At 41.1% G+C, this 19,448-nt stretch overlaps 1 protein-coding gene across 8 annotated transcripts in view; it reads right to left on the reverse strand.

The window, feature by feature from the left end:
- PDLIM5 (PDZ and LIM domain 5) overlaps positions 1–18,636 on the reverse strand; it is a 193,652-nt gene extending 175,016 nt beyond the window's left edge. For all 8 annotated transcript variants that reach the window (XM_006164489.3, XM_006164493.2, XM_006164488.3 and 5 more), the window contains exon 1: positions 18,503–18,636. In XM_006164489.3, coding sequence (XP_006164551.1) covers positions 18,503–18,598 — 96 coding nt within the window. In that variant the 5' untranslated portion in view covers positions 18,599–18,636. The remainder of the gene's footprint in view (positions 1–18,502) is intronic.
- Positions 18,637–19,448: the final 812 nt, after the last annotated feature.

Genomic DNA, 19,448 nt, shown 5'->3' on the forward strand with positions numbered 1-19,448 from the left:
TAAACATTCAGCAGAGGTAAGGGAAGAGCACTTCTAAAAACTCCTACATAAAAACCTACAAAAAAGGAAAACCAGAACTGAATTTTGAAAATGACATCTCAGAAGTGAGGGGTCTAGAAATATTATTTCAATAACAGTTTCAGAACTACTTCAATTAGATATTACTACTAATAAATATGTATTATTATAAGGTAACCTTTATTAGTATTACTATTATTATCATTATTATTTTTATTTGGTAACCTTACCTGAGGTCCTACTGTGTCCCAGGTACTTCTCTAAGAACTTTACATGTGTTAATTTATTGAATTCTCTCAGCAATCCTAGGCTATAAATACCATTTTTACTCCCGTTTGACAGGTAGAGAACTTGGGGTCCAGGTAAAGTAATTTGTCCCAGCAGACAGAGCTGGTAAACTACAGTGACAGGACTCATATACAGGGATTCTGATCCATACCTGGCACTTAAACAGTAATTACAGGGGCCAGCAGGTGGTGTGATGGTTAAGGGTGCTGGACTCCCACATGGCAGACCGCAGTTCGAATCCCAGACCTGGCAGCCTGCTTTCTCACTTTCCCTCTCTCTGTCTCTGTCTGTCTCACTCTCACTCTGTCCCTCTTTGATAGAATCAAAATAAGTAAATACATAAAGTAAAATAAAAGAATTCCTTTTTTTTTTTTTTTGGAGAGGTTTTTGCTATAGGACGTGTACGCTCGCCAGACAGAGAGACAGAGAGACAGAAAGCGAGAAATCACCCCCCCAAGGGGGATGGCCACACCGCAATCCCTTCTCCTCCATTCTCCTCTTGGGATCTTGGGCACGCACACACAAGCACCCAGTGTGAGTTCAAGCCGCCGGGTCCAGGACTCGAATTGCAGTTGACTAGGTGGGAGTCCAACGACATAGCCACTATGCTAACTGCTGGTCCCAAATAAAAGAATTCTTAAAAAACAAACAAAAAAAAAAACAGTAGTTACATTCAATAACAAGTAGAATATAGTTCACTAGAAATATCCTAAAATGGTATGTTGGGAGAAAATAAAAGATCATGTGGAAAAAAATGATAATAAAAATACAATACTGGGACCAGCAGGTGGCATGGTGGTTGGGGTGCTGGGCACTCCCACATGGCTGATCATGGTTCAAGTCCTGGACCTGGTAGCTTGCTGTCTCACTTACCCTCTCTCTCTCTCTCTCTGTATCTCTCTCTCTGGTCAAATTAAAATAAGTGAATGACTAAATAAAATTTTAAAAATACAATACTAATACACTAGTTTTGATAACATATTCACAGATTTTGGCCATTTAACATTATGTAATCACAAGGACCTGAAGTGCTTGTTTTTTAAAGAATTATTTTAACTTTATTTATTTACTTATTTTAATTTGACCAGAGAGGAATGGAATAAGAGCAAGAGCAAGGGGTGGAGAGGAGTGAGAAAGCAAGCCACAGGTCCAGGATTCCTACCACGGTCAGCGTGTGGGAGTCCAGGGCCTTGAACCACCATGGCACCTGCAGGCCCCTGAAGTGCTTCAAATGGCTAGAAATTCACTACTATTAGATTACTTTACACCTTTAAACTACTCAGGAAAAGGGTGCAAAGGGTGGCGCAGCCGTCATGCACCTCTCTGATACTGGGCCCACATGGGAAGGGCCCGGTCCACATCCTGAGGCCTCCCTGTATGTGCGGGGTGGAGGGGCGAGGCAAGTTCTCTCCTGCGACCCTGGCTGACTGCGGCTGGGCGGGCACAATGTGGACTCTACAGGTACCTCTCCCTCTTTCTCTCTCAAGAAATAAACAAGCAAGCTTTCAAAAATCACTACCAATATTTAAAGCCATGCTTTTTAATAGTGTATTCTATTGTATTTAACATAATAAAGATAATTCATGAGGGAGCTGCAAAGCAGCATTTTGCAAATATACTCTACCCCAAAACGCATTTTAAAAACTTATTTCCGTGAATTTTTACAAAGCTGAGTTTGAATATGACGTATGAAGTAACATAATTTACTACTGAGCATAGACATTGTGATTTATCTCTGCAGATCTACAGCTATCTAATACTAATGACACTTCTATCCATTACGAAGTGTGTGGGCACAACAATCTGAATGCACTCAAATGCCGACTGTCAGCCAGCTACCTCTTACTAGAAGCTAATCCTAATAAAGCAATCTCTGAAAGTTCACAAATGAGACATTTACTAAATCTTATGAGTACCTGCTAGAAATAATAAAAGGGTCGCAAAATGTAACCTGGCATTGCATGTTTTAACTAACCAAAAGGATAAAAACATTCTTTTTTAAAAATAGGCACATTAACCTTTTCAACAGATCTGACCTAAAATAAACATCCTAACGCACACTTTGTCTTTGAGGCCGACTCTAACACATGTGTTACCAGCATAATTTGGAAACAATTTCTGAATTTGTATGCAACATTTCTTCATTAAAGTAGGAGAGGTCATAACATCATAAGGCAATGAAAACAGAAGCCATCTGCGAAACAAACTGCTTCCTACAATAAAAAGTAAAAGAGCACAAAATAGAAAAATGTAATTGGTGTGCAAGTAACAAGAAAAAATAACCACGTATGTGCTAGAGTCGCCGTTTGGAAGGTTATACACTTATTCCTTTGCTCAAAATATTTTTGGAATGCTTTCCCTGGAATTTCTATCAAAAGCCATTTCAAAAAAAAAAAAGGAGGAGGAGGAGAAAGAAAGAAAAAGAAAGAAGGAAGGAAGGAAGGAAGGAAGGAAGGAAGGAAGGAAGGAAGGAAGGAAGGAAGGAAGGAAGGAAGGAAGGAAGGAAGGAAGGAAGGAAGGAAGGAAGGAAGGAAGGAAGGAAGGAAGGAAGGAAGGAAGGAAGGAAGGAAGGAAGGAAGGAAGGAAGGAAGGAAGGAAGGAAGGAAGGAAGGAAGGAAGGAAGGAAGGAAGGAAGGAAGGAAGGAAGGAAGGAAGGAAGGAAGGAAGGAAGGAAGGAAGGAAGGAAGGAAGGAAGGAAAGAAAAGCAATTTTCAAAAATGCACCAGTCTGTGGCTATGGGAGAACCACACTGCTCTCTCTAGCTCAGCTCTGATCCAAAGGAATGAGTCAGTCCCCAAACCCAGGAACCGTCCTACCGTCACCGCCAGCATTGTCCTCCCACTGCCGTGAACTTCTCCCTCTCTCTCATCCTCTCTCTCTCATTCTGGCACTGCATGCACTGCCCAGCCCTAACCTCACCCCTCTTTCCTCCCTGCTCCCTGCAAGCCTGCCACCCTGGCTCCTCCCTGCTGCCGGCACACATTAAGCTCTCTTCTGCCTCGAGGCCACTGCACTTGCCGTCCCTCTGTGCCTGCAAGGTGGTCCCCTGGCTCCTGACACTCAGTTCTCATTCGCTCCTCATTCAGAAGGGCCTGTCAGACACTCATCACCTTCCCTATTAGTCTCTAACACCTCAGCATCTAAACACCTGGCTTATTTACTTACTAACTTGTGAGTGTCAATACCCTGGCTAGAGAATAAGGTTCCTAACTTTGTTTTTACGTACCCCTGCATTTTCAGTGCCTAGAACAGTTCTGAGCATGTAGTAGCTGCTCAATAAAAAGTGCCGAGTAAAGGGCTGCCCCCTCAGGTGAAGACGGAGCAAATTCTATTCCCTCTGCTACTTCTGGGGCTCCTCCATGGGGTCTGCCAATCCTGCCTAAAAGTTCTGTGCTACTGAGTTGAGCTGCAGTCAGCATACATGTCTTGGTCTTTCCTAGGTCTGATTACATAGGTGTCCTCTCCTACCTCCAAGCTTCCTCCTATATTCCATATCATGGGCCATGTGCCATATGTCAGAAAATGAAAAATCATCCTCTATGCCCGAATCCTAGAAAAATACTAAGAGAAGAATAAATATGCGCTAATAGTTTCTCCCAGGGGTCTGACACAGGTCACTCAGGAGAAGGGCAGGCCCAGAAGACCATACCAAGAGGGCATAACCACTGTACTAAGGAGTGACCTACCACTCCTAAAATATGGTAACGAAAAATAAATAAAATCTCTAGGGACCAAGCTTGAACACACCTCAATTATCCCTTTTCTGAACAGAATGGAAGTATACAGAAAAACCACAGAAGGTTCCAGCAAGCTCCGAGCAGCGTCTAAACCCCTCACTATGCACTACACTGACATCTGACTGCTTACTTAATAACTAAACTTCCATGCTGACCTTCACAAATCCGCAGTGTGAAGTTCAGCTCCAAGAGTTCATGAAGAGACATTTTGAAATGGAACTACTCAAAGGCAACAAAATGCAAAGGGGTATGAAAGTGGGGAGAGTCATGGGAAAACGGCTGAAGAAATGGCCTCCTACAGAATATCCCCAAGACTCGAAGGGCAAGGTAATTCGTGCACCTACACAAAAGGCCCTGGTGTGCAAAGCAGCATGTTTCCTGTGCCAGACCCTGAAGGACTGACTCAGTAGAACCACTGGGGCAAAAACACAGAAAGCCAACTCTGACACACAGCCAGGCTGCGCCTTGGGAGGCAACTATTAAACAATGTAACTATTAGGGGCAGGTCCTAGAAACTTGAGCTGGCTAGGATGATAAACAAAGAAAACCAAAATGTTTCATCAAAATGTTTTACTAGTTATTTTACTAGTTACATACACTAACAAACCCAGTAGAAACTTAATTGCCAACGCAACCCTCAGTCCCATTTGTTCTCTACAATCTCCATGAACTCGGGTCCTTATGTACTGAGCACATGGGAGGATCCTGATGTGATCTTAAGACTCAAGCGTAGGTTTTTTGCATGTGAGAGAAGCTCATAGTTTAACAAAGTATACAGCCTATTTACATGGACTTCAACAGTTGTGCTGTGAAATGTGATATGGAGACCAGAACTCTGAACTCAGCTCTGGTAGATGGCCTTTAAAAGACTACCCACTTCAACAAAATCATGAGGCGTGAAACACCACCTGTTATAGCCAGGCAAGAGGGTAGCGTAGTGATGAAGGAGGCTGGAACTTACATGGCTGACTGTGTGGTTCCAGTCCTGGGCCCAGGACTTGAAAACATGCCAGGTGTTGGCCAGCCAGGTAGTATGGTAGTTAAGGTGGCTAGATCCCACATGGCTAACCCCACAGTTTGAGCCACAGACTCAAAGGCTAGAAGTACATACTGAGTGTGTGTGTGTGTGTGTGTGTGTGTGTGTGTGTGTGCACGGCCCAAATCCTGAGAGAACAGAGACAGCACTGCAGCCTGGCCATCCCCCCTCTAGGAGGGGGGTTCTCTCTCTCTCTCTCTGTCTCTAGAGAGCACACATACTCTATACCGATAGTTTAACAAAACAAAACAAACACAAAAGACAAACACTCCAGGTACATGTACATGTGTGCCCAAAATCCCAAAGAGAGAGATGAAGAAGAGCGGACTGTGGCATAACCATGCCCCATGGGGAGTACTTTGTCACTGTCTCTCCAACTAGTGCACATGCCCTCTGGCAAATTATAAAAGAAAGAAAAAGAAATATATATAAAGATAAACATCTAGAATCAAAAGATCAAACAATCATTTGTGGGATGTTTGTACACTAGTTGCACAGAGATAATTCAAAAGAATGGCCAAAATCATGAAAATTATATGTAGAACACTGCTTGCATTAATACATAGATTTCTTTCTCCAGGACATCTCTTAGTGGTCCTCATTAAAGAATAAAACATTTGTTTTCTAAAGAATATTTGTCCTTCAGTATGCTTTCTCAAGAAGAAAAACACTTTTGGAACACATCCACAATCTCCTCTGGCTAGCATTATCTAACTACAAAATGTCTTCATTTTACCACTTCAAAAAGGTAATACCAAAGAAATTATTTGAAAAACACTAGTCTATGAATCAGATCCTCAGCAGAACCAAATCAAACCTTCAATCACTGATCCACTCAGTGGTGAATGTAGTTCAATTGTTAATGGTATTTAAACAACTGTTACTTTTTTGGGTAAATCAAAATTCACCCAGGACAATTATCTTTAAGCACAGTAGCCATTTTTAAATCAATTATGGACCTTGTGAAAAAAGGCCTTAGAATTCACAGAATTCAAATAACAAATGGTAGGGGCCAGCAGGTGGTTAAGGGCACTGGATTCCCACATGGCCAACAACGGTTTGAGTCCCAGACCCGGTGGCTTGCTTTCTCTCTCTCTCTGTCCTTCTCTGGTCAAATTAAAATAAATAAGTAAAGATATACAAAATAATTCTTTTTAAAAAAATAACAAATAGTAGAAATTCTTATCTAATTCAAAACTCTTCTCATCACATTAAAAAAGTTACAGTCCAGAGTCTGGATGATGGCATAGAGGCGAAACATGGCCCTCTGCAAGGCTGACTCACATGGGAAGGGTCCGGGATTGCACCTGGAGACCTTCCTGAGTACACCCAAGGTCCAGGGCTGGGTGGGTGGGGGGGTATATTACAGTGTCAGGACCCTTTTAGGGGTACTATTTCTATGTGTCTCTCAATCATGAAAGAAATGAATAAACTTTAAAAAATATTACAGGCCAGCAGGAGTGGGGCTGTGGGGACGCAATGCTCCACGATGCCGAAGGCACACAGGAAGGTCCCAGGTCTGCATGCCCGGGTCTTCCTGTACACAGGTTGCATGCGAGTCCACCCTCCTATCTACCCAAGAGCCAATGGGCAGACCGCAGTGTGGAGACCCTCTTGGGAATGCCCGTCTTTCTGTCTCTTTCTCTCATGGAAGAAATAATAATCTTTTACTAAATAAAAATGTACAGCAACACACTAGAGGGAAATTGCTCCTTCCCCCATATTTACCACATAAAATACGAACATCTTTGGCATCCTTACTCTCTTTGTCTCCATGGCTACCGACACATTGCTGCTTGCACCTGGCTAAAACAAAGAAATGCGCGCTGACGCACTCGCCGGCCCTCACAGGACTGCCACGCGGTGCTGGGAAACCTGTAAAACCAAGCAAACCTTCACTTCGGCAAGGCTCCGCTGCTTCATTAACATGGAGAGTGAAAACACAGTGAAGCCTGGGAATTTTCCTACACCCCAGGACTGTAATGGTCAGACTCCTTGTCACATCACAGAAAGGGAGTCCGAGAGAGGGGGATCTGGAACCACAGGGCGATGTATCAGGCTGCTGGAGACACTCCAAACACAACAACCTCGAATCTATTAAATAGGATCTGCGTAATTTTTCAAAAAGTTTATGACGGGACATTATGCCAAAAACCGTTCCATAAAAAACAAAAAAATCTTTCATCTTGTAAATTGAAGTAACATGTTAACACAGAGAGGAAATCCATTTAGAGATAGGAAACAAATGATAGCCATAACTATTAATAAAAACTCTAGATTAAAGAATTCAAAAGTAGGATCCCCAAGAAACGAATGGTATCCTTTTTAAAAGGGAACACATTATTACGAATAGTCTCTTGCCCAATGGAAAGCAATTGACCACTTAAAAACACAGAGAATTCTCAGAAGAATACTTGTGATTAGGGCCCATAAAAGGAGACAGGTGGAAATTAGCCCATCTGATTGGAAAAGTTCAAAGTCTGTGGAAAACGTGTCCCAGCATGGCCTGAGGAAGCAGGCACTCTCACAGTGTGGGTAGGAGAGTCTCTATAGAGGTATTTGACCATATCCATCAAAATTAAGAATGCATACAATCCTAGGGACTAGCAGGTGGCATAATGGTTATATCACTGGACTCCTACGTAGTTGACTATAGTTCAAATCCCAGACCTGGCAGCTTAAACTCAAGCCGGGAGCTATGCATATGTGCCCCAAATCCCAAGAGGACGATGGAGGAGGGGTGAGGTGATTGTGCCCAGCCATCCCCCTGGGGGGGAGGGGTGATTTCTCCCTTTCTGTCTCTCATCTCTGTCTCTCTAGCAAGTCCAAATGCCCTATAGCAAAATCTCTCAAAAAAAAAAAAAAAAAAAAAAGGCACACACACAATCCTCTAACTCAGCAGTTCCATTTCTAGTTATGAATGTGTGAGATTACACTGTGGTGTCGGTGAAAGCAAAAGGCTACAAAGAATTTAACTCCCTATCAATGGAACTGGCTAAATAACGACAGATGCAAACAATGTAGCTAAAAAAAAAAGAAGAAGAAAGAAAGAAAGAAGAAGAAAGCTATGTTTACTGCCATATTGAGTAAGAAAAGCAATGTGTCCAAAAATAGGTATTTCTGTAAGGATAATATTTGTCGTTTTAAAAGGGGGGGGCGGGGAGAATGTATGCTGATGTGCATGTATCTGCACGAACCAGCTCCGGACCTACACAGATACACAGAAGAAACTGTAACAAGGGTGCTTCTGGAAGAGGAAACCAACAGCAGGTCCTCAGAAGACACTTCGGGCCAGCCCGTGACTTGGTGGTCAGGATGACAGAGTCCCACATGGCTGACTGTGGTTTAAGTCCCGACACGGTGGCTTGTGAACATCCTGAGGGCATGTGCATGCCCAAAATCCTGAAAGGAGGGAGAGATGGAGAAGGGACTGAGGAGCAGCCATTCTCCATGAGGGGTGCTTCCTCACTTCTCCTCCACCTGTCCTGCAAGAACAATTGCCCTCTGGCAAAGTTAGAGAGAAGAAAAAACCACTTTCCTCAATATCCTATTTAAAACAAAAAATGTTTTTTGAATGCTATGACCCATCTTACCTAAAAAAAAAAAAGAAAAAAAATACTGGGGCCAGCAGTTAGCGTAATGGCTGTGCCACTGGACTCCCATGTAGTCGACTGCTGTTCGAGTCTTGGACCCAGTGGCTTAAACTCATGCCAGGCGCGTGTGCGTGTATGCCCAAGATGCCGAGAGAATGGAGAAGGGTTTACGGCATGGCCATCCCCCCTAGGGGGTGATTTCTCGCTTTCTGTCTGTCTGTCTCTCTCTCTGTCTTTCTGGTGAGCGCACATGCCCTATAACTGCCCTATAACAAAAATCTCTCAAAAAAAATTACATAAACTAAAAAACTTTTTAAAAGGGAAGAGTGGGGGTCAGCAGGTGGCATGGTGGTGGTTAAGGGCGCTGGACTCCCACAGGGTCAACCGTGGTTCAAGTCCCAGACCTGGCAGCTTGCTTTCTCGCTTTCTCTCTCTTGCTCTCACTCTCACTCTGTCCCTCTCTGGTTAAATTAAAATAAATGAATGAAGGAATGAATAAAACTAAATAAAATAATTCTTTTTTTTTAAAAAAAAAGGCAGAGTGAAGAGTTAAACAAGATTTCTTTAAAGTATCAAATTTAGCAGGAAATAACTGATACCATTATAGCCTTTATAAAACTGCCTCTCTCTTTTCTCCTCCCATCTATTTTTTTCTTTTTCATTCTCTCCTGCTAACACCCCGTTCATTTTACTCTCCTCCACTCAGCCATATCAGGGATATCTGCTGCAACTGCTTAATGCCAAAGAGGTGGGTGAACTTTGTTCCAGTAATTGTCACCCCAAAGAGGTAACAACATGGGCTTTAAAAGAATTCTGAGTGTTCAGAGAACAGAGGTCTCCACCTCGTAACAAGAAAGAAAAATATACAGTGAAGGAAGATGAGGGAAATAAATATACAATTTGAGAATTTTGGTTTGGGTTTTAGATAAGGTCCCTCTGTCTTACGATGCGCCAGCCTGAGCTTCCCAAGTAGCTGGGATTTCAGGTGCGCTCAAACATACCTGGCTTCCAGGGTGGGCTGGGAAGAGAAGCTGGACACCCTGTGGCCTCCGCCTGTCACATAGCAGCATCAAACAGAATGCACTACTACAGCGGGTTACTTTTAACAATATTATGAAAGTTCTTCCAAGCTTAACTCTAAAAACATTTAAAATGATCCATTTTGTCCTTTCATAGTTTATCACCTCAAAATAATTCTTAATATAAACAAAGTATTTGTGCTAGAAAAGTTATTTTCCTTCTCTGTTTATTTAAAAACCAACCCTACCGTCTCAACAATGACTCTGCACCTGCAATACCTAAAGGCCCAGTGGATACCCTGTCACTGCCCTTGAAATACATAACCTGTTTTATCTTTCCACTATGTCATGTAGTAGTACCTCATTTTGTCAAGTTTTATATGACAAACTCGATATTTTCACATCTCAGAAATGAAAATAAAGGCCTAGAATCTCATCTACCAAAGCTGAAATATATGTATCCCTTAAAAAACGCCCAGGGAATCACCTTTTCTTCATCCAGAGCAATGTTTGCTTCTAGATTAACTATTAATAAATCCTATCAGGTTTCTTTTCCATGCAGTTATAAATGGGGAATAGGACACGATAGGCCCTGTGGTATATGGGAATCTGGTCAGAATTTACGCATTCGGAATGCCACAAAGACAACAGGTTAACTGTACAAGCACAGGTGGACTCACCAACAGCCCTCATAAAGAGCTTGGGAAGTCCTCAGAAACAACTGAAAGGCTTCAATAGTCTCAAGTCAAATAAGCAGAAATATACCTACTCATGAGCAGGTGACCTGGTAGCATGACAATCTTAAGTCTAACGTGTATTCTTACTTTACTCAAACTCTATGGTATTATTTTCTCCATCATATACAAACGTCCCACCTACCAATAAAATTCCTCTTAAGAAATAATTTTCTGGGAACCAGCAGTTAGCATAATGGCTATGTCGCTGGACTCCCACATAGTTGACTGCGGTTTACGCCCCAGACCCGGTGGCTTAAAACTCACACCGGCCCGTGTGCGTGCGTGCCCAAGATCCCGAGAGGAGAATGGAGCAGAAGGGATTGCAACATGACCATCCCCCCTGGGGGGCGATTTCTCACTTTCTATCTCTCTGTCTCTCTCTGTCTGGCGAGCGCATGCGCCCTATAGTAAAAATCTCTCAATAAATAAATAAATAAATAAATAAATAAATAAATAAATTTCTGGGACCAGCAGATGGCATAATGGCTACATTGCTGGATTCCCACATAGTCAACTGCAGGTTGAGTCCTGGAGGCGTTAATTTTAGATTAGTGTGGCTTAAAACTCACACTGGGTGCACGTGTGTGCATGCCCAAAATCCCAAGAGGAAAGGGGAGGAAAAGGGACTGCAATGTGGCTATCCCCCCTGGGAGGGGGTGATTTCTCACTTTGTTTCCCTGTGTCTCTCTGTCTCTCCAGCAAGCACATATGTCCTAGAGCAAAAATCTCTCTCAAAAAAAAAGAACTTTCCAAAATGCCAATATTCATTAAAATCCAGTAACTGTACTCTTTTTTTCCCAAGACTAATCTGCAATAAAACATGCCAGTAAGTTTTTTTTGGGGGGAGGGGTAGAAGTTTTTGCCTTAGGGTATGGGCACTCACCAGAGAGAGACAGAGACAGAGACAGTGAGAAGAAAAGTGAGAAATAATCCCTGTGGGGGGATGGCCATGCCACAATCCCTTCTCATTTCTCCTCCCGAGATCTTGGGCGCACACACACACACACACACACACACACACACACACACGTGCCTGGCATGAGTTCAAGTCACCAGGTCCAGGACTTGAACCACAGTTGGCCAGGTGGAAGCACAGCAACAAACCCAACTATATCATCTGCTGGCCTCAAAGTTTGCAATTCTTTACAAATGATGAGCCAGAAGAAGTATCTTCAAAATTATCTTCAGCTTCTTGACACCTATGGCCACAAAAGATGAGACACTGCCACAGGGAAAAGACAGATCTCTGAGCCTCATACAAAAGATAATTAATATTTTACAAGTAGAGTGAATACACACATGAAACATACATTATATAGCTATGTGAACTAAATTAACTTTCTAACTTGGCATAATGACAGGGTAGTTGGGAGGGAATGTAAAAAGAAAATACTCAACAGTTTAAAATAAACAATGGGCCCATTTATTCAAGGTAGGATGGTTTCTCCCATTTCTGCCTGGGAGGACTGAAAGTCTTTTTGTCTTCTAGGAGAGAGCCTCTGGGCTGCTTGTCTGGAGAATCACTCAGCTTGAGCCCCAGCGTTCCTGAGAGTCAAGCAACAGCAAGAGAAGTTTTCATCTTCACTCTGCTCTGAAGGCCAACATGGAGAAAGGCTGATGTGGAGGTCCTCTAACTTCATCCTCTGAGGTCAGTGTCAGTTTCCCCCAGGGAAGCCAACCCCCAAAACACAAAGATCTATGCCCACTAAAATGGAGACACACACTTATCCATCATTTTGTCATTTTATCTTGTCCAAGTTTCTGCCTTCTGACAGGTCTTACCCTACCACCTATTACTGTAGAACAGGGCTAATTTCTTTTCTACTCAACCTTCATACTCCTCAGTACTCTGTATCTTCTTCCGTGGCTTTGGGAAGTGTTCCTGTAACTGCTAAACCAATGAGTTCACTGCAAAGTGTTTCACAATTGTTTCTCTGTTCTGTGTTACACTTCAGAACAAAGCTCCATATTCCAGGAAACAGTTCCTTTCTTCTGTTTTTCAAATCCAACGAAAATGTTGCCTGAGCTTATAATGATTTATATCCTCCTCAACTCTTGAGAATCAAAGTCACTATTATTTGGCTATTAAGAAGTTTGACCACATTCCCATCTGCTGAGGAAGATCTAAAATGTGTTTATGGAGAATCGAAAGATCATCTTCAGGAAATCTAAATACTGACAATGAAGAAAATACCTCTAACATCATGCACCAGAAAATAACACATAAGTGGCATTTCAACTTTAGGATGCTGTACTTAAAAGATGTTACTCACAACTATATAATCCTTCTTGTAATTCCATCATGAGGAATACAACTTGCCAAAATATAGCCTTGAGTTGTGCAACAGGTCTCCAATTTCTTCTTATAAAATATACTGGCAAAGACCAGCAAACCCACATTGCTACAATGAAACCCATCCCCACATTCCATGGCTTCAGGGCAATTCCATAAATATAGGGTCATAAAAAGACAGCCTGCAAACTTTCCTAGCCAGCACACCACTTGAAGGATAGGAAATTGAAGACAATGACATGGAATCACAGTTGTAGCAAGCTGCGAGTCTTTTTTAAAAGTTAGCAGGAATCGCCAATTTTATCTTAACAATCTACCCATGAAATAATACATAAAATTCACACAGTATAAATGAACCTGAGTTACATGTTAAGATTTTATAGCTCAGGCCAGGAGGTGGTATGGTGTTTGAGGTGCTGGACTCCTCCATGGCTGACTACAGTTTGAGTACTGTGCCTGGTGGCTTGCTTTCTTTCTCTCTCTCTCTCTCTCTCTCTCTTTCTCTCCCTGGTGAATGTGTATGCCCTGTAGCAAATTAAAAATAATAATAACAACAATAATAAATAAAAGTTAAAAGATTCTTTTAGAAAAATTTTATCTCTCATTGCTTTAAGATAAAAGTCATGTTCAGCACATTCATTATGCTGGTATAACAAAATCTCAGGCAAGCAGATGTTTGAGTCCCTGCCACTGGCTTATCCATCTCAAAACACAATTGGAGAGCTAGAGTTCCAATGTTATAAAGGAATGTAAATAGTCCTTTAGAGTTCAACACCATAACACCTGACCAAAGGAAAAATGGTATACTGTTGACCTCCAAATATAAAGTATAGATTCTCAAGTAAGCATACATTTCTGATGTCTTTTCTCTTTCGATTTCAAAGGGCTGCAAGTAGAAACTTAAAACTGCTATGCTATCTACAGCTATAGGCAAGTTAATGTGTCAAGTGTATAAATAATTTTCTTTCTTTTTAACGTTATATTACAAAAGATAACAATTTAGAGACTACTATGTGTCAAACCTTGCTGGGAATTTCATATGCATTATTTAAAAAGAATCACTAAACTTCATGTTTGAAGGCACGCTTTCAGGTTTTCATGGTTTTCATATACCATTAAAGAACTGGATAATCACTGAAAAATATCCCAGTTTACAGAATTACAGTGGAGTAAGTCAACTGGAGAACTAATTAAATGAGAGTAAGTGAAACTTTTATAACATTAATAATCCACCACAATATAAACTAGCTATCAGGCGTGAATCTTAGGTAATGTTACTAGGCATGGTTAAACTGAATCATGGAAGGGGTTAAAAATAACTACAATGAAAGGCCAGCAGCCTCACCGCCCAGTTGAGCCAACATTCCCTTCTCTCTCCCCCTCCCCCTCCCGTCCTCTCTAGTCCAGAATGAATTGCATGCCCCACTGCACAAGGCCCAAAAAGGTCACAGGAGATGGCAGAGACTTTTGTAAGAGAACAGAAATAACTCAGCAGCTTTGTTACCGTAGTCTCTTTTAATCAGTAGGTTCGAAATCCTTTAATTAGCACTCTGTCTACACAGGGAAAGCATTTCTTCTGTGCCAGGGGAGGGCACGAATGTATGTACACACTGTTCTGTTGTATCAGCACCACACTGAGCTAGCGCTGCAAACCGTCTGCCAGGGCACTGAAGCACAACCCTTTCTTAAAGGCATGGCACCACAGAATTTGCATACTATTTGCATTCCATTCCCAAACGACAGTGCTGATGAACTCTGTCTGCTTCATCTGGGTGTCAAGTTGTCCCTGGACTTTTTTTTCCCCAGCAAAAATGGAAGCATTTTAAACTAAACAATAACTTTCTTTAGTCAATTAAAATCATGTAAGGTATTCAAACTTAATATAACATACTGTTAATATAACATAGACAATATTCAGTTTTTGACTCATCATTGATCAATCGGGTGGGGGGGGGAACCACACCTCCCACAAATAGGAATAAATCATTAGACACATTTTCACACAGATGCTTTGCACTTAAAATTTCATCTAACCACAAAACGTCCCAAAACTGCAGGCTGGAATATATACACATATTTCCTTATAAAATCTGATTCACTGGAAGCAAGACAGAAACTGGGCATATATTTTAAATAACGATTTTAAAATCTACCGCCAAGAGCAAAGGAAACTCCATTGGTAGACTCTTTGCAGTATTTTAATAAGAATACATGGCGTTACAAACTTATTTTTAATCTTTCAAAATCAAGTTGAATATATATGTACTATAAGATACATAGTGTTGTGTGCATACAAGTGTACATGTATTTATATATATATATATATATATATACACACACACACACACACATATGTAATTAAACAAAAAGTAACCTTCTAAAAATACGATTAGAGAAACAAGCTAACTAAATTTTAAGGTGAAGTGAATTATAAGGAAGGCAACATGGAAAAATTGCTTGGAAGTCAGCTTATCCACACCACTTATGTGAATTTACAGCAGAGTTTTGTGCAATGGGAATAATTCCATTTACAGGTAAATATGATAAATAAATAAAATGATGGGTCTATAGCCCTTTGGAAAATCCAAAACTAGGGCTGGGGACAGAGGAGTGCAGTACAAAATAGGTATCTTCATGCATTGTGCAAAAGTATAACTTGGCACAACCCATCAAAGTGACACATATGCAAGAAGACTTGTGAAAGTTCAGGGGGAAATGGAAGGTGTATATTCTGGTGTCAGCTCTGCAGTACAACAGTTAAGGGAGCTGGACCCCACATGGAGACCATGTTTCAAATACTGCACCCAGTGGCCTGAAAAGCAAATCTAGCACATGTGCATGCTTGCCTGAAAAATCCTGAAAGGAAGGAGGAATGGAGAGAACAGCATATAACCATGCACTACTGAGAGAGGCTTTCTTTCTCTTCCCCTCTCTCTCTCTCTCTCTCTCTCTCTGGCCAGCACACACACACCCCAACAATTTAAAAAGAAAAAAAGAAGAGGAGCCAGCTGGTGGCATGTTGATTAAGGTGACTGGGTCCCATCTGACTAACTGAACGGTTTGAGTCTTGGATCCAGCAGCTTGAAAAACATGCCAGGCATGTATGTGTGCACGCCCAAAATCCCAAAAGGAGGACGAAATGGAAAAGAGACTGCAGCATAAGCATGACCAGACCCCAGAGGGGATATGCTGTCTCTCTTTCACTCTCATGAGGCTGAGTGCACATGCCCTCTGGCAAATTTTTAAAATAATTTCTTTAAAAAAAAAAAAAAGAAAATGAAAAAGAAGTATGAACACTGATGTAAAAATTTTAAAATTCATGCAGTTTTTTCTTAATACACTAAACTTCCTCATTACATATATATATATATATATATATATACACACACATACACACACACACACACACACACACACGTTACATATGTAAGTATATATGATATTCACTGCATCACTGTAATAGAAATACTAAGAACACACATACATACCCTTTAGTAGGGGATTGATTAAATGTTACTTCCCTCTTAGAAAATACACAATTGATGGAGCCAACACACAGTATAGTGGTTAAGGTGCTAGATTCCCACTTGGCCAACTCAGTTCGAGTCCCAGACCCAGTGGCTTGAAAAATCACACTGGGTGCATGTGCATGCATTCCTAAAATCCCAGGAAAAGCATGGAGGAGAAAAGACTGTGGCATGGCCACTCCCTGTTATGTGATGATGTCTCACTTTGTCTCTGCCTCTCTCTCTCTCTCTCTCTTTCTCTGGTGAGTGCATGCACTCTATGGCAAAAACCTTAAAAAAAAAAAAAGAAAAAAATATTACATAATTGTTAAAAATTGCACTCATTTAGAGGATGTTCTCCACAATAACTTGTAGAGATAAAAGCAGGTATGGAACAGCATAAAATCATTTGAGTTAAAAGAGTACTTACTGGAACATCCAGATGGTTAAGGCAGCTGGATCCCACATGGCCAACTATGTGCTTCAAGTTCCAGAATGGGTAACTTGAAAAAACACCCTGGGCGCATGTGCATGTAAACTCAAAATCCTAAGAGTAGAAGGGATTGCCACATGGTCATCCCCCACTGTGGGGGTGCTTTCTCTCTCATTCTCTCTCTCCAGAGAACACACACACCCTATTGCAAATTTTCAAAAAAAAAAAAGAAGAGTATTGTTATTGAATTATTCATATTATTTGAATATACAAAAAAAAAACTCCTAAAAGTTATGTAAGTAATTTTGTTTTACTGCCAGAGAGCACATATGCTCACCAGAGAGAGAGAAAGCACCTCCCAATGGGATGTGGTCATGTCACATTCCTTTCTCCTCCAATTCCTGTATCACATCAGGAATTTGGGCATCCACACACACTTGTTCACACACACACTTATTGTTTTTCAAACTGTGGGGCCATGATTCAAATTATGGTTGGCCTTGTGGGATCCAGATCCCATAACCACTATGCCAGGGGGCTGGCCCTACAAGTAATTAATGGCAATAATTGCTGGGATGGCCCAACAGAGCGGCAGGGAAGTGCTATGCAGAAGCTGGGTTCCACATGCCAGCCAAGGTTTTAGTCCCAGCCCCGAAGGTTTAAAAACACCCTGGGTGCATGAGCATATGCCCATGAGCAGGATCCTGAGGAGATGGAGAACTGGAGGAAAAGGATTCAGTGTGACCAGGTCCCACTGGAGTGCTTTCTTTCTCTTCTCTCCTCTCTCTCACTCTCTTGCACTTGTGTGCACCATCTTACATTAAAGATATATGTAGTCGGGACCAGCAGATGATGTAATGGTGATGTCCCTGGACTCCCACGCACTCAACCATGGTTCATGTCCCAGACCCAGCAGATTAAACTCATACCAGGTGTGTGTGTGTGTGTCCCCAAACTCCTGTGAGGAGAATAGAGGAGAAGGGATAGCAGCACGGCCATCCCCGTGTTTTCTTGCTTTCTGTCTCTCAGTCTCTCTGTCTCTCTGGCAAGCGCATGGGCTATATAACAAAAATCACTCTAAAATATATATATATATATATGTATACACACACACACACATATTATATATAGTAATAATTACCTACTGGTAATGAGAGTGAAACAATGCCTGCCACATAATCAAGCCTCAATAAATGGAAGCTATAATTACTTCTCTCATCAGTATCATCACTATGAAAATACATCCTTAAAATATGTACACAGAATACATTCAAACTAAATCCATAATGAGGTAAAAAGATAAATCTCAATTACTCATAGGCTGACCATCTAGCCGGAGATCCAAGTGCTTCATTTCTTCAAAGGTAAAGAGCCTTCGGGCCACATTAATGTTGGCTCTCACCTCCACCAGAATGAGATGAGGATATGACACCGAAAATGGTCATGTTATTCAATTCTATCAACAGTTTTTAAGAAAAAGTTTGTAGAGCTGAAAAGGACCATTAAAAGCCCAGAGAAACTACTTAAAATTACATGTGAACAAACGAAAGTGCAGAGAATTCCTCAAATTAGAAACAGTTCAAAAAGTTGGAGCCTGACCCTAGTTAATGCTTTTCCATTTGATTACTAATAATACAGGGGGAAACCAAAAATAAGTTAAATTGATGTCAATTATCCTTGCTAAATCCCCTTCCCCGATGCTTTATTACAGATAATTACATTTGCCAGGATCAAATCCCATAAGCAGAGTGTAAGTCAACATAGAATTCAACAACTCAGCCCTGAGGTTTTCTGAACCAAGTACTGAATGAACATCTGTAATAAAAGCTAAAGTTTGCTTACACTGGAGATTGTCAGGGGCATGTTGAAATCCTTGCCACCTTGCAGCCGGAAACCCCAAGGAGCTGGGCCAACCAAGGACACGCTGTAGTTGCTCATGATTCTGACGGCTCAAAGTCCAATGCCAGAGAATGAAAGAAGCTGTGAGCGAAAATCAGCTGGTTAACATAAATGCTTACATGAAACCTATTCGATAGTTAAGTGTATTGAATATAAAATCAACTAACTATATGCAGTATCTTGGTTTGGGGTATAAAGTGATCCAGAGGATGGTCTATACGAAGTTCTTCCTTAACTGCAGCACAAGAACAATCTGCCAGCTATTTTTTACACTACTTTTACACTCATGCCAGTTTCCACAGTATAAAAATTCCATTATCAGAATATATTTTTAGACGCCTGATCAGTTTTACAACATCCTACAATCCAATTCTGTGGCTTCCTGCATACAAACTTTAAGCTCAAAGTACTTTATAACACTTCGTTAAGGTATATGAGAAAGAACAAGATTTTATTTCAGGTTTAATTATGAATGGTTTCTCCCTTCTCTCTCTCTCTTTTTTTTTTTTGCCTGCAGTTGGCAAGAGTCCTTCAATTTCACTTACTTAAATTCTAAGTTACTCTATGAGAAAAACTACAAATCAGTAGACTCCCATTCATGCTTTTGGCCCATAAAATTTTATTTTATTTTATTTATTCATTCATTTATTTTAATTTGACCGGAAAGAGACAAAAAAAGAGAGAAAGTGAGAATGCAAGCCACCAGATCCGGGACTTGAACTATGGTCGACCATATGGGAGTGTCAAGCACTTTAACCACCAGGTCACTTGTTGGTCCCCCCATTCATGCTTTCTAAATGAGAAGGTGTTTTTAAAGTACAAAAACCATTCTCTCCAATCATGAACTATAACTTTTATTTCTCCTACAGAGAACTTTCTTTCTCTCTCT

Source organism: Tupaia chinensis, unplaced genomic scaffold (genome assembly GCF_000334495.1).
Source record: "Tupaia chinensis unplaced genomic scaffold, TupChi_1.0 Scaffold143631_1, whole genome shotgun sequence".
NCBI classification, from domain to species: Eukaryota; Metazoa; Chordata; class Mammalia; order Scandentia; family Tupaiidae; genus Tupaia; species Tupaia belangeri.